The following is a 15,187-nucleotide window of genomic DNA, read 5'->3' as shown; positions in this document are numbered from 1 at the left end:
TTAAAGAATTTGACAATTTATGCTATTCCCTCTTCCGACGTATTAACAAAATATTAATGTTTATTGTGAATTTAGATAGATATAGATCTATGTTAATTATTTTTAAATTGTTATTTACTTTGTCCGAACTGCATTAAAAAACATCAGTTTTACAACCGAAGGCCTATGTGTAGATGTCATCTTTTTATATAAAAATATCTAAGTCCGACATTCTATGCCAGATACCATGCAGTGTTATTAACATAAGTTTAGATATAGATTATCTAAAAGACCACGCGTTAGGCCTTACCTACGCAGAAATTACCAGCTGATACATGCTATTTGCCTTGACCTTGACCTCGCCACTGATGTCAAGGATCTTGAACATGTACCGCTACACAGACACAGGACCCCCAAACATGGCGCAAGGAGAATGCACAATTCCCCCTAAACCAGATTTGGAGCAAACATTTAAGCTAGATGGATATCTGCGCAATTACGAAACGGAAATTAAGCGAAGGTGCTGTAAATAATGTAACTTTGGTGTGCTTTTTTGTTGCTTTTGCATCCAATATTTAATATTTTTGTGATTTAGAGTTAGAGGCCCAAAACTTCAGAACAGACAACACAACAGTGTCGTCACTCAGTAACTCGCTGGTCAGTCAGTGGCCTACTCGCTACTGTTATTAGAATCTAGATCTAGTGACTAGATCTAGAGATCTAACTGTTGGCTATTATTACTATTAACATGTTAGAGTACTGTTATAGTGTTCGTGTAGCCCACAACTGTGAGTCCGAGAGTACGAATACTTGAGATACTTTCCTTGATTATTCCATTGTAACAATTTGTATTCTGAATTCTAGATTTATTTTCAGTAATTTTCAGACTTTTATTTATTAATATAATATTTATTTAATTAGAATCTACTTACTTACTCTACTACTACACTAGTACTAGTAGTACTACAGTACTAAGTTAGTACAAAGTACTATAGAGATCTAGCTAGTCTAGTACTAGTTGGTGAAGTTAAAGAAAGATTTACACTCATAGAAGCCTACCACCACATTATATAATTAATAATAGCGTAGTGTTTCTTTCAGACATTGTATTCACGGGGGGGGGGGGGATGTGTGAGTGTGCACACACCAAAGAGATGCTTGCAAGAAACCCTGATAGTATTAGTAGGCTAGTAGGCCTATATTTTAATTTTTAGCCTTAGGCCTATAGAGTTTTGAGAATTGTAATGTATAGGTCTACTATAGCCTATAATCAGTGGCGTAGCGAGGTCGGGTGTCACCCGGTGTGGCACTTAATGGTGTCACCCCCCCCCCCCCCCCAGAGGCGTAGCAACCCTTCCCGGGGACAAACTTTCAAATTTTCGATTTGCACCCCCCCCCCCTCGAACTTTCGATTTGCACCCCCCTCAAGTTTTTCTCTATATATTTTGCTATTTTTTGCCTTGGTGTCACCCCCCTAAATGGTGTCACCCGGTGCGGTCCGCACCCCCCGCCCCCCCCCCCCTTGCTATGCCCCTGCCTATAATACACTATTATATATAATACGTGATATAACCTATAATCTCTTTAAGTTGTATAGTGATAGGTATATTATCTAGCAAAAAAAATGTTGAGTGATTAAAGTATTACGAAAGTTATAGTAGAGTAGTTTACCTGCAGGCTACATGACTGACTCTAGAATCCAAGTTCCAGTGGTGAGGGTAAGATTTAATGTCACCTTGGTGCTAGATGTACTCAATTTAAAATTAGATTTCAATATAGAACTACTATTAATAGTTTAATAAATATTAGTTATATATCTACATACTAATAATTTAGGCCTACTACATTTGGATTAATTAGGTCTTATCTTAGCTCTTATTTGAAGTTAGGAGTATTAGCCAGTAGATATACTGTTATTAATTGCGTTATAAACTTAGACTTAGACCAAATCTTTTTTTGTCTGTGGGGTCGAGTCAGTAAAGCTCATGGTTTCTAAACTGCAAAGTCTCAAGTTCAAACCCCTGGGCAGATGAGGCTCGATAGCTGGGGACAGCAACTCTTCTAGGAGAAACAACTCCAAAATCAAACAACTGCTGCCTTGTAGTTTGTTCTTGGTTACAAAGGCAATAGATCTAGAAGCAAATCCAAAAAGAAAAGCAGGCTGAAATCAGAGTCAATGGCGCATAACAAGTTGACAAATAATACTTAATTGTGTTGAAGGGTATCCCTTTCAGTTTCAGCACTAAATTTAAGAACAGTTGAGATAAATATAAATTAGGCTTGATAAAAATTCAACCAGATATTAATTTACATTTATAAAGCTATTTAATGTCTATTTGACAAAAATAGCCTCTTTATTGATAAAATGCACATAATTGAGGCCAAGTTTAATTCTAGCCCATTGTCTGATGCTTATAGTGATAGCAAAACAAAGTCTCTAATGGTATTAATGGTACCATCATGCTAGTATTTGTATCACAAGCTTCAAGTATTCATATTTTAGATTATTTTCTATATTTAAGGTTAAAATAAAAAACTATTTGGCAATCAAATAAGATATACATACTCACCAACTTTTGTTTAATCTTGCATTTGTTATTGATTATGCTTTTTGTACAAATATTAATTAATATTCAATACATTTAAAAAATTTTTTTTACCCATTTCAGGTATGATTGTTTCTATGATTTAGTCCAAAAGATAGAAAAAAATGAAGGCAGCATTGAGAAGTTCACCAGAGGATATGAAATATTTGGAATACATCGTCAGCAAGATAATGCTATTCATGCAATGGAATGGGCCCCAGGTGCAGCTGGTGTTTATTTACGCGGTGATTTTAGTAAGTATTTCTTGTTGTAAAGTTAAAGATTCCTCGTTAGATCTAACCATTCATTCTAATTGTAGTTGGGTTTAATAATATTTTTTGTTGCATTTTCTTTTAACTGCATACATTTTCATTCCCTTTAAAATCATTTGTCATTAGCATATTGATACAGACAAATCAAACAGGATTTTACAATATAATGATTTATTATTATAATACACTGTATTTTTTCAAAACCAACTATTGCTTGATTGTAAAATTTGCGATTTCTTCAAACAAAAGCCATAGCACATCATTTTTTAAATTGTAAATTCACTTTCTGTATTATTGCAATTACAATGGTTCTGTGGATAAGGTTAAAAAATTGTAAACTGTAATAAAGGTATTGTCTAATTCATTAAAGAGAAGAAAGGTGAGAGAATTTGTTATATATTTTTTATTAATGCCGGAAACATATCATGTTATGAAATTGCTAATATCTATGCATTAAATCTTTTGAATGCTGTGAGAAGATTTGCTAAACCTTAATTCAGGGGATTTTCTATACCAGTGTCCAATCTATATATAATTCTCTTCATGGGGACCATGCGAGACACCATGTCAATGCACGCGTTACTCCCCCACTCTCTAGGCATATAGCTCCCACCCCTACCAGTCTGGTGAGCTGTGGTTCACGCCAAACGTTTACAATTGTAGAGCCGGGTCAAATTATTAAGGGGCAGATAATTTAGTTTTTAAATGATTTGAAACTAAGGGAGGTAATAACAAGTTTTGCTTGATCTTTTCATTGTCGTATGTAAATTGTCACAGAGTTGGTGTGGGGGGGGGGGGTGGTGTGGAAGGGAGGGTGAGGATTATCGTTTCTCACGAGCTACTAATTTAAAGCAAAATATTTTCAGGTAGTGTTGAATTCACAAATTATAAATTACTAAAAGTAAAAAATAAAACTACTAAATAGCGGCGTATGTTTACGGCGCATGTCAGCTCGTAGTATAGAATCTTCTTAAAAAAAGGAGTGTTAGGTTACTGGTAGTAACATGCCTTGCTAATGTAGATGCTAACCCTCTCCCTAACCCCAACCCTAGTCCTACCATATGCCTGACTCTAATTTCTAATATCTTCTAGTATCTTCAATCATTCCTTAATTTTCAAAAGCTAGACTGATAAAAATAATTTCTTGTCTATCAGATAACTGGCAGTTTGAGGAGAAATATGCATTCAAAAAGGGCGATTTTGGAAGATGGACATTAACAATACCTGCCAATGATGATGGTTCATGTCCAATTAAGCATAACAGCAAACTTAAGGTATGTATGCTAATTTTGTGTTTTTACAAGTGCCTCTACAATATAATTTGAATGGACAAGCACATATAGGATAGTTTTAATATTTCTAATGAACATTTTAATATTTATTCCGATTAACCTATATCTTTGTAACATGTTTCTTTTAAAATTAATCATTCATAGTTTATTAAAACTTTAATAATAAAGATAAATTTTAATTATTATTATTTTAGTTATTAAATTGGATTAACTATTATTTGAAGAAATAAACTCTTCTAGCTTGGCATGAAGTTACACAATGGTAACATTGTTGACCGGATATGTCCTTGGGCCAAAATGGTAGGTCGTCCTGCGACTGTGCCTATCTTTGAGCAGATTTTCTGGGACCCTCCCATGGAAGAGGTAATGTTTATTTATGTATCATTGGTTACAAATGATTTGATATTGTTAAAGTAATGTGGAATAATTTTAAAAGTGTGACTAATATTTTAAAATTTTGGTTTGCAGGTGTATAAATTTAAGCATCCACATCCTCAACTAGGAGCAGGTCTTAAAATTTATGAAAGCCATGTTGGGATTGCATCTTGGGAAGGAAAAGTCGCGTCATATAAACAGTTTACGCAAAATGTCATTCCTCGAATAGCAGATTTAGGTAAATAATTTACTTATTAGACACCATTCTTGTTATCTGAGCTGACTTTTGAAATTGAAAAGATATAAACATCAACATTTCAATACTTGATGTTGTGTAATGTTGTTTTAAATGGGATGGCATGACCAGGCAGTAGAGCTAACCCCAAAAGTTGTGAGTTTGTATTCTGGACTCAAGTCCTTAGGACATCAGTAAATACACCCAGCTTTGAAGGGTACCTGATTCATGTTGGTAAAAGAAAAGGTGGCTGGGCATAGCGCTGACCACATTATCCTTTTGAGTGCTCGGTTTACAGAAACTGGTAAACTACTTCACCTACCCTATTGCCCATCAGGTCTAAATGGTGTATTACTTTTTTTTTACTTTAACTTGACATTGTTTTAATATACTTTTTACCTTAATATTGCGGAATATGAAATTGTTTTCTAAATCTATACTTTCAGGTTACAATGCAATTCAATTAATGGCTATCATGGAACATGCCTACTACGCCAGCTTTGGCTATCAGGTTACAAGCTTTTATGCTGCCTCTAGTCGTTATGGAACACCAGAAGAACTAAAAGAACTGGTTGATACGGCACACCAATACGGTATTGTTGTACTGTTAGATGTGGTGCACAGCCATGCTTCCAAGAATACTGTTGATGGACTCAACCAGTTTGATGGCACAAACTCTTGTTATTTTCATGATGGTGGAAGGGGAACTCATGATTTATGGGACTCAAGGCTATTTAATTACACAGAGTAATACACATATTTTTTGCAGAGTAATGTTTAGATAGATATCTTTAGGAGAACCTCAAATATTATAATAAAGTGTATTTTTAATAACTAATTCTTGTGTACAATAGTACAAATTAAATAATTTATCATTTATTAGGTTATATGAACTTTCTGCATTGTAATGTACACATAGAACTCAAGGGGAACTTTTATTTAAAATCATTTAGTATTTTTAAAGTTTGTTAGTATGGTAGTGGTAATTCTTGTATTCAAAATTACTATTTAAAAAATTACTTTTTTTACTAGATGGGAAGTTTTACGCTTCCTGCTATCCAATTTAAGATGGTGGATAGAGGAATATCACTTTGATGGGTTTAGATTTGATGGTGTAACTTCCATGTTGTATCATTCCCATGGAATGGGTGAGTAATTATTTTATTGAAACTAATGAAACATATTTTATCACACACATAGTGAAGTTGATAAAATTTGAATTGTTGATTAACTAAACTGAAGTTAGTACAAATATTGTTTTTGCTGCAATTAAATTAAATCACTGGCCTTGTAATAAATAATTAGAAGCTGAAAGGGATTGGTGTGGATGGGCTAGTAAGCCCATTGTTGCTAAATCAAAAAGAGTTCAAACCCCCCCCCCCCACCCCGGTAGATGAGGTCCAATAGCTGGGTACAGCAACCAATCTAGGAGAGAAAACTCCAAAATCAAACAACTGCTGCCTTGTACTTTGTTCTAGGATGGACAAGGCTATGAAAGCAAATCCAAAAAGAAAAGCAGGCTACAATAGGAGTCAAATGCATAACAAGTTGACATGTACTACTTTATTGTGTTGAAGGAAAATCCTCTAACATTACAATTACAAACAAAAACAGCTGAAGAATATTGAGGAGTAAAACTATATATATAGATCTATATTTAGCGAGTTGCGCAGCTTGCGCCGTGACCTTTGTTGCCATGGTAATCATGGCTGTACCTTGAACCTAAATTCCATGTTTCCGGTTGCCCATTGGTAATTAAGGCCATGTCGCTTAAGGCGAAACCACAGCACACCTGATCTACGCATGACACAGTGCGCATCTTTGTTTTAACCTCAAGAGGATTTAGATTCAAAACCTATTTTAATTTTTGGATCTCGTTTATTATCTTACAGAGGAGCAATGTGCTGAAATATAAGGTAAGAATCTATAAATAATAAGGTACTTAATATTTACATTGACATGCCCAAATGTTGACTAGACTAATAATTGGGTCTTCTAAAATTAACCTATATTTTAAAATTACGATTTCAATGGTCCGCAAGCCTAGGAAGGCCCACCGCGATAGAGCCTTAATTTCGCGCCAAATTTCCTGTGATTCTTACATTATTAAAATATCGCATTACTTGATTACTATTAGTATACTATAGGCCTACTAATAATTAACAATTTAGTTTAAGTAGCCTACATTACATTTACTAAATTATTACGGTTGATTAGGACAATTAGGTCTAGATCTAGATCTAGATCTAGACTTTACATTAATTTAATTTTAAGATTTTTACACAAGTTGACTTAAATCTAGATTTCTAGATCTAGACTCTAGAAAATAGAAAATTTAGACTCTAGTATAGTAGTAAATAGGCCTAGAATAGATCTAGATCTAGATGATATTATTAATAAGATAGATAGATAGCCTAATAGATTCTGGATTTAGAAAAACGAATCCAGATTACTAGATCTAGATCAGATTAGATTTAGAATATATCTAGATCTAGTAAAAAATAATCTAGCTTTAGGCCTAGATCTAGTTTAATTCTAGATCTAATTTAATCTATAGGCTAATAGGGCCTACACTAATCTAGATTCTAGTAAGAAATAAAAGGCTTAAAAAGGTGCTAGTTAATTTTGATATAGATCTAGATTCTAGATTTAGACCTAGATCTAGAATCTAGATAAGTTAATTAATTATATAATTATAGGCCTATAAGTGTTCATCTAATTCTGCATTAAGTATTAAGTAGGACTAGGCCTATATCAATTCATTAATTAGCCTATTTATTTTAATTCAGTACATTTAGTAGATGAACACAATCATTTAATCATTATGTTTTATTAGGTCATACAAGTACTAGATCTAGTCTAGATCTAGATCTTGTAAAAATAGTGAGACATTGTTAAATGGTTAAGAATAGATTTAGACTAGTGCAGGTATAATTCTCCATCAAGTAGGCCTATAATCACTATATATTTAAATTAATGTAAGCCTATGTATATATCCATAATTAGGCCTATTAAGGACAATTTTAGTACTTGATAATTTTATTAATATTAATTTAATTCTAGACTTGGGTCAATTTGTTTTCTTTGTACATCTTATTTGCTTATAGGCAAGACCAACAAGGTGTAAGAAGGATTGCTAATGTAATCAGAAACTTGATGGCTGAGATAAAGCGGCTGAGGAGAACAGGCTTGTGACTAGGAATAGGTTGGTGGAACTTGTGTACAGCCCTTTCTATGTTCAACCCATGTCTCAGGTGGAAGTACATTCAGTAAGTATGGAGACTGAATTTATTTCTGATGTTTATATTTATTTTATATAGTTTGCAATATGTTGTGCTAGATATATATTTTGTGAAATGGTCTGCTAAATTCTAATTCCATTTGCCCTTCTCTTTTCAGGTACAGTTTTCATGGAGATCCAGCTTTATTCAAGGCTCATCTTAAAGAGAATGATGTGGCTGCTGGGACATAACAAAAATCTACATTCAACTGCTTGCAGATCTCAAGAAGCCTAGGGTTCTCATGCAGCGCCGCAAGCACTCAGGCTGATTGGGAAGTTAATTTCTGGTCCTTTGATAAAGCTCATTTACAAGAACGCAATGTGGCGATCAAATGTACTCTGTTTCTTAAAGTCATGGAAGCGTTGTTGACTTCTACTGAGCCTTTCTTGGTGTGACAGCTGGAGAGGTATCTGATGGGAAATCTGATTGGTGTCTAGCTGACTCATAAGTGGGAGCAAGGTGATCAGGGTGTGTCGCAATACAGTGGAAGGACTATTAAAAGACTGCCAGCAACAAAACAAAAGTCAGCTCTTTACACCATAAGCTACTGGGCAGAGGATGAGGATAATGCTGAGGATTTCAGTCATCGGGCAGAATCACTGGTGGTTGACTTTATAGGAATCTTGTTTTTCTTTCTGAATAATAGCTAAACAGAATTTCAGAGTACTTCTTTCATTTTTAGTATAAAAATGAACTTTATTTTTTAAACATTAGTGTTTTAATAAATTGTTACTGAAAAAATGATTGCTGTGAATTGTAAACTTATTTTGAAAACTAATACTAACAATGTTTATAATTAAGTTTAGTGTTCATAGTGTAAAAAAAAAATTACATTTTAATTAATTACTTAACTTATTTTTCAGGGTAATTGAAATCAGCTAGATAACCCTAGAATCAGTAGTCAATGTGCTTCTTTTCCTTAGATGTGCTCATTGTATCTAAAGATTAATTATAATTGATACTTAAGAAAATTGTTTTAACACTAAAGCGACTAAAGTGATCCAAGAAATTTTTCGTCACCTATTTTTTTTCCAGCATACATTCAATAAATGGGTTAGATCTAGATCTACTAGTAATTATACTTTAAACCAATATTTTAATGTTTATTCCTTGATAATTAATACTACTTTTCTTCTTAAGAGGGATCGTAATGAGAAGAGGCTAATTTCTTGATTATGTAACTGTTTTACAGTACTGTGTTGATCGTAGATTATACAAGGGCTAAATTTAGGTTGTCACTATGTAATTTATTTCTTTGCTCTTATAAACATATTTTTAAATTATTGCAAAAAATCTTTTTTTTTACTTTGCCATTCTCCTAAATGTTTCTATTTTATTAGACAAAATTAAAATTCATGTGGTAATCTGATTACTGTATTTTAATAATTTATATTTCTTTTAGCAAACATTGAAATGTCAGTATGCATAGTTCAGTAGTAATAAACACTGGTACACACTTTGACAGCTGTTTTCTTTTTCTTGTGTTCTAATACTCTATAATTTTATTATGGCCTCCTGATATAGACACTGAATATCAAGGGGGGGGGGGGGGTTGAGAAGGTATCGTAAAGGCAACCAGTTGCCACTTCCATTTTCCATGTGATGTGTGTGTAGGTCTACTCTACTTCATCTACCCAAGTAATATCGTTCATTACAGTTACATTAAAGAACTTGTGAAGTAATATGTGCTTATGCATTTCTATTATATAATTTATATAATAGTAGTAACAGTATTAAATATTAATAAATCGATTTACAATAACTAGATCTAGTTTATTTTAAACCTACATTAATTTTTTTACACGGAGTAATAAGTCAATAATAATATATGAATCATGAATGGAATTAAATTACTCAGTCAATCATATCCAGTCCAGTATAACGTAGGCTTTAAGTTTGATTATAATTTTTTAGTTTTAAAAAAATGCGAATCCCGGATGATGCAATAAAATTATAATTTTTTAATTTTTCGAAAAATGCGAATCCGTGATGATGCAATGAAAAAACCATCGGTGCCAACTTTTTTTCTTGCGTAACATAGACTTGAATGACGAAGGTCTAAGCTGTTTAAGCCACGCCCACAAATTTTTAAAAGGCCATATCTTAGCTCCTAATTAAGCTAGAGACACAAAATTGGTATCAATGTGTAGGGAAAAAAATCCTGTTTGTTTGTGATATAATTTTACTCGAAATTAGTGGAGTTTAAAAATTACGAGCAACAGCCTACTATATTTATTAAGCTATTATCTCTATAACCAAAGGATGTAATCAGTTTTTAAAAATGCATGTAAAATGCTTTGTACTTGCAGGGCATGGATTCAGTGGTCATTATGATGAGTATTTTGGTCTCAACACAGACACAGATTCACTTGTCTACTTAATGATTTCAAACTATATGCTTCATACTTTGTACTCAAAGTTTATCATCACTGTTGCTGAGGTATAGATACTTTATGATTGTCATGTGCTTATATCTTGTTATAAATAATATTTAAAAATATTTCTTGTGATTTTTTTTTTTATATAAAAGGTTTAAAAAATTTATTTCTGCTATAATTTAAAACTATAATACATTTTTTTATAAAATTACTTGTTTATGCTGGTGTTCATTTTTATAGGAAGTATCTGGCATGCCTTTGCTATGTCGACCTTTAATTGAAGGTGGTGCAGGATTTGACTACAGATTGGCAATGGCCATACCAGATGTTTGGATCAAGGTAAAATTATTTGGTACTTTTGCCCAGAAGTAAATTTATTTTCCTATTTTGAGCTACTCTTGACAAAAGGAACACATTTTTTACAAGTGTCTGTTATCTTATAATTAAATCTTACAACCTTTACATTTTAATTTTATATCTGAGTTAAGTTTTTAAAATAATAATTCTAAATAAATTTTTTTTAAATTGCTTTTCTCTGGTATATTTTCCAAATGACATAATAAAATAAGTAACAATTGTGTTATTACAATGAACTTATAACTTTTTTAAATTACAATATTTAGACATTAAAACACTCGTCTGATGAAGAATGGAATCTTGACAATATTGTCCACACCCTCGTCAATCGCCGCTATGCTGAAAAGTGTATTGCTTATGCAGAAAGTCATGATCAAGCTCTGGTTGGAGATAAAACCATAGCCTTTTGGCTCATGGATAAAGAAATGTATACACACATGTCCCTAATCTCTGGAGACAACATAATCATTGATCGTGGAATTGCCCTGCATAAAATGATACGTCTCATAACTATTGGATTAGGCGGAGAGGCCTACCTAAATTTTATAGGTAAGCAAATTATGCCATTTCTATAATTGTAAACATTGGTATATCTCTACAACTTAAACTTTTTATCATTTTTCAAGGAAGTTTTATTTTAGATACAATACCAAAGGGAAAAAAAATGTTAATTTAAATTTTTTTTGAAGAGGTATCAATTTTTTAAAAATTAGCACCAAAATGGGGGTAGAGCATGATCTAACAGTGCAATGCTAGTTTGTTAACCCAAAGAAGTTGCAAGTTTGTAAGCTTAAGAGTGTACAATGTTCCATCATACAAATTCACTCCTCACTACCAAACCTGATCATGATCCTGGCAATGTAAGTTCTAGAAATGTTACATTTTATAACACGCTGCTTTCTGCCTGGCTTCAAAAGAAAAAAGTCACCAATATTAATAACTTGCAAGTTGTTTGAACAATTTAATTGAATTCACTATTCTTTTATACTGCCACAAAACCGTTACCTACTATCTTTTAAATTAAATGTAGTGAAGTCAAAATTACAGCAATATCAACTTCAAAGATAGTTAAATTGTAATGAAATAATTGTGAATCTAAAAGCTAATCGTTTATAAATGCTGACTTGATTTTAGTGAAACTAAATAAAAAATTTAATACTAAAAAAAAAACAGGCTATCTCAGACTGTATCATTCATTGTACCATAAAAATTTCGCCCCACTTTTAGGTAATGAATTTGGGCACCCAGAATGGCTTGATTTTCCAAGAATTGGAAATAATGAAAGCTTCCATTACGCTCGCAGACAATTCCATCTTGCTGATGATAAACTTCTTAGGTACCAATTCCTTAACAACTTTGACAGGGCCATGATTCACTTAGAGACAAAGTACAACTGGCTTTTACATCATCAGGTGCGATTTATATTTTTACATTACTATTAACTGCAGTTAGAGACAGTCATATAAGTATTTGTACACTGTGTAAAGTGAAATGTAACACTGATTTATTTATTTTTTTACTAACTACAAACTTCTATCTTTTTTAGAACTATGTTAGTTTGAAAAATCAGGGAGACATGGTAGTCGTGTTTGAACGTGCTGACATGCTGGTGTTTATCTTCAATTTTCATCCATCCAAGAGCTACACTGATTACAAAATTGGAGTGCAAGTACCAGGAACGTATCCTTTTGTATTAATTATGTCTATCCATATGAGTCAGATTAGTTGAAGGGCATTGAAAACTTATAGCATAAAACTAAAAGTGTTATGCTAAAGGGGTGTGTCTTCATAGTCCTGGACAGGGATATCATAATGTGAATATATACTGATTAAACACTAGTTAAAATCTAGTTTGAAGAATGTCATTGTCCTTAACTAATTACCAGCTATGAGGTGGTTCTAGACTCAGATGCAGAAGAATTTGGTGGTCATAAAAGAATTGACCATAGTGTTAAGTTTCTCACCTTTCCTGAGCCATGGTGTAATCGTGACAACCATATTTTTGTAAGTATTCTTGGTTTTTGTTATTTGTCAAGACTGTCATTTTTTAATGGCATTGTCGGTTAGAGTTATAGCTAGCATTAGGGTAGTGATACCAACAACAAAAAACAACACACACACACAATTCTAATAAACTATTAAGTTGATTCAAATTGTTTAAACAAATGAGAACATTAATCACGCTGTTCATTCTTTCAGGTATATATACCCTGCAGAACTGCCATAGTTCTAGCTAAAACTGCATGAACAAGTCGACAGTGTGAATCGGTTGAAGTTTTTCTTTAAAAGAATGGGCGTCATTTTGTTTGACATAGCTATTATTAGATCTCAAACTTTAGTTGTTGATAGTTTTTATTTTTAGAATAATGATCTTGTTCTCTAACAGATCTTTCACCCTGCTCTTTTATTGTAAGGTTCCATTCTCTATTCTTCCAAAACATGCTCATTTAGATTCAATAATCTCTTCACAATGTGTTCTTGCTTTAAAGGTATGTTGTTAAAGGACTTTATCTTTGTCTGGACTTTATCTTTGTCTGTCGCAAGATAAAATACTCTGAAATGTAAAATTAAAACTGACTACAAATTTAAATTTGGAGGAAAACATAAAAAATCTCCCAATTTTTTATTTTTTTTTGCCTGACTTAAGAACACTAAGTTATGTTATTTTTGCAAATATTGAAGATTGTTGCTGCAGTATTTGAACATACTTAATGCATTTATGTATCATTTAAATTTATCTTTATTTTGACTACAGCCTTAAGTTTCTATTAGCTAATTTGGAAAAAAATTGATCTAGAACTTTATAAATAATTTCATTATTTATTTTTTATGAAATTGAAGGATATGGGCTTACTTTTTAGTTGATATTTCTGACATAAAATTGTCCATAGCAGATATATTTATTTACTAATTACATATTACGATGTACTTTAATAGAAAAGGTAGACTTTTAAATATTAAATTCTACTGTTATTTTATTTTCTGTATTTTAACTAGATGCTCAACTGTTCTAAAAAGAATAATTTTATTAGCTAAAATATTTAGTGTGTAGAAAACAATGTATTTTTTTAGTGTTCCAAGTGCAGATTCTCTTTTTGTAGCATCTTTTTTTTTTCCAGGTGGCAAATTTTTTTTTTTAGAAGTATATCTAGTCTTTATGTTATTTTCATTATTTTCTTCCTTTAAAAAAAAGCAACTTAATCTATTGATTACATTTTTAAACTAGAGGCCCTATACATTTATTTTTTTAATTACTCAGGTGTAAAATATCTGCAATTATGTTTCAAGAAATTTTATGACAAGGAATTTTTAAATTGTGTATTTAGAAGTAGGTCATATTACAAAGTGTCTTTAAAATGATAATTTCCCCTTGAAAGAAAGCTTTTCCCCCTTCTGTTGTGTTGCTTTGGAATGGTGTTTGCTGTAGACTAAATGTGCTGACCTAGTACAGCATTAACTGTTGGATTAGTCTCAGTCTTTTGTGTTGGCTTTACAGGTGTAAAGTCATCAACGTCCCCACTAGACATCTTTTAAGATAACTATTTAAATTGGGACACAATGGTTTTTATTTCATTTTTCCTGCTCTTACCAAAATGTTTTTTTTCTTCCATTTTATAATGGACCAATTTATTTTTAGAATGAACTTTGTTTTTGGTAATTTTAAAAACTATGGTTTTCAGGGGGTTATCTTACTTGTAGTATTCCCCATTGGTTTAGCTATTGATAATTTGCAAACCAAATTTATTTTCAATTTTATTTTTAATATCCCTGGCATAATTTCTGCTTACTCAAAATGATCAGTAAATGAAATAACACTCAACAAATTAATGCTACACTTATTCAAGTTAATAGAAGGCTTTCATTGTAAGAATAGTAGATGTTTCTAAATTATGTTTATTTTCTCAACTGAATTTTTCATCATTTTTAAAACTCTAATTTTTTCCTTTCTTTTGACACTGCCAATTTTGTACAGTACATTGTTGCCATGACTTCAAAGATACAGAGTATTAAGCAGAATTGTCTTGAAATCTTACTTAATTACCTAATAGTCTACACATAATTCTGTACAAATTTTGACAATCAAACCTGGCAATCAAATAATTATAGTTAACATTTTGCTGCATGCCAATACAAAAAAAAAGCGTAAATTGAATTTCTACTTTTAAACTTTTCTGTTTCTCTGAATGTAACATTTTTTCCCACAAGTAAATTGGTGTACTAAATCAGTTTAAACTTAAGTGGTTGTACATCATCCGATTTACCCAGAAACTATATATCCAGATTACTTCAAGAACAAAAGGGTCAGCTTGTGTTTCGCCCCCTGCTCGTTACTGTTGTGTCTCCTTATATTTTCAAACTTGCTCACCATAAAAGTATTTTTGAAAATTATGTACATATATCAAGCTTATGTTTACAATTCTGAAAAGATACTT

General features: G+C 32.1%; 1 protein-coding gene and 1 long non-coding RNA gene across 2 annotated transcripts; both read left to right on the top strand.

The window, feature by feature from the left end:
• The first annotated feature begins 373 nt into the window (after positions 1-373).
• LOC131952142 (1,4-alpha-glucan-branching enzyme) lies at positions 374-14,867 on the top strand. Its single transcript, XM_059314674.1, has 14 exons — positions 374-499; positions 2,649-2,818; positions 3,992-4,110; positions 4,369-4,491; positions 4,597-4,741; positions 5,185-5,485; positions 5,771-5,886; positions 10,329-10,459; positions 10,638-10,736; positions 11,021-11,303; positions 11,982-12,166; positions 12,301-12,434; positions 12,641-12,758; positions 12,954-14,867. The coding sequence occupies exons 1-14, from the start codon at positions 399-401 to the stop codon at positions 12,999-13,001; spliced, it is 2,073 nt and encodes a 690-aa protein (XP_059170657.1). The 5' UTR covers positions 374-398; the 3' UTR covers positions 13,002-14,867.
• On the top strand, positions 6,411-9,481 carry LOC131952143 (uncharacterized). The gene is made up of 3 exons (XR_009388508.1): positions 6,411-6,654; positions 7,846-8,007; positions 8,138-9,481. It is a non-coding gene; the product is annotated as an uncharacterized LOC131952143 (long non-coding RNA).
• Positions 14,868-15,187: the final 320 nt, after the last annotated feature.

Source organism: Physella acuta, unplaced genomic scaffold (genome assembly GCF_028476545.2).
Source record: "Physella acuta isolate Inbredline_101_S28 unplaced genomic scaffold, ASM2847654v3 ptg000855l, whole genome shotgun sequence".
Lineage (NCBI taxonomy): Eukaryota > Metazoa > Mollusca > Gastropoda > Physidae > Physella > Physella acuta.
Note: the sequence above shows the minus strand (reverse complement) of the source record. Positions and strands in the feature narration are given on the sequence as shown.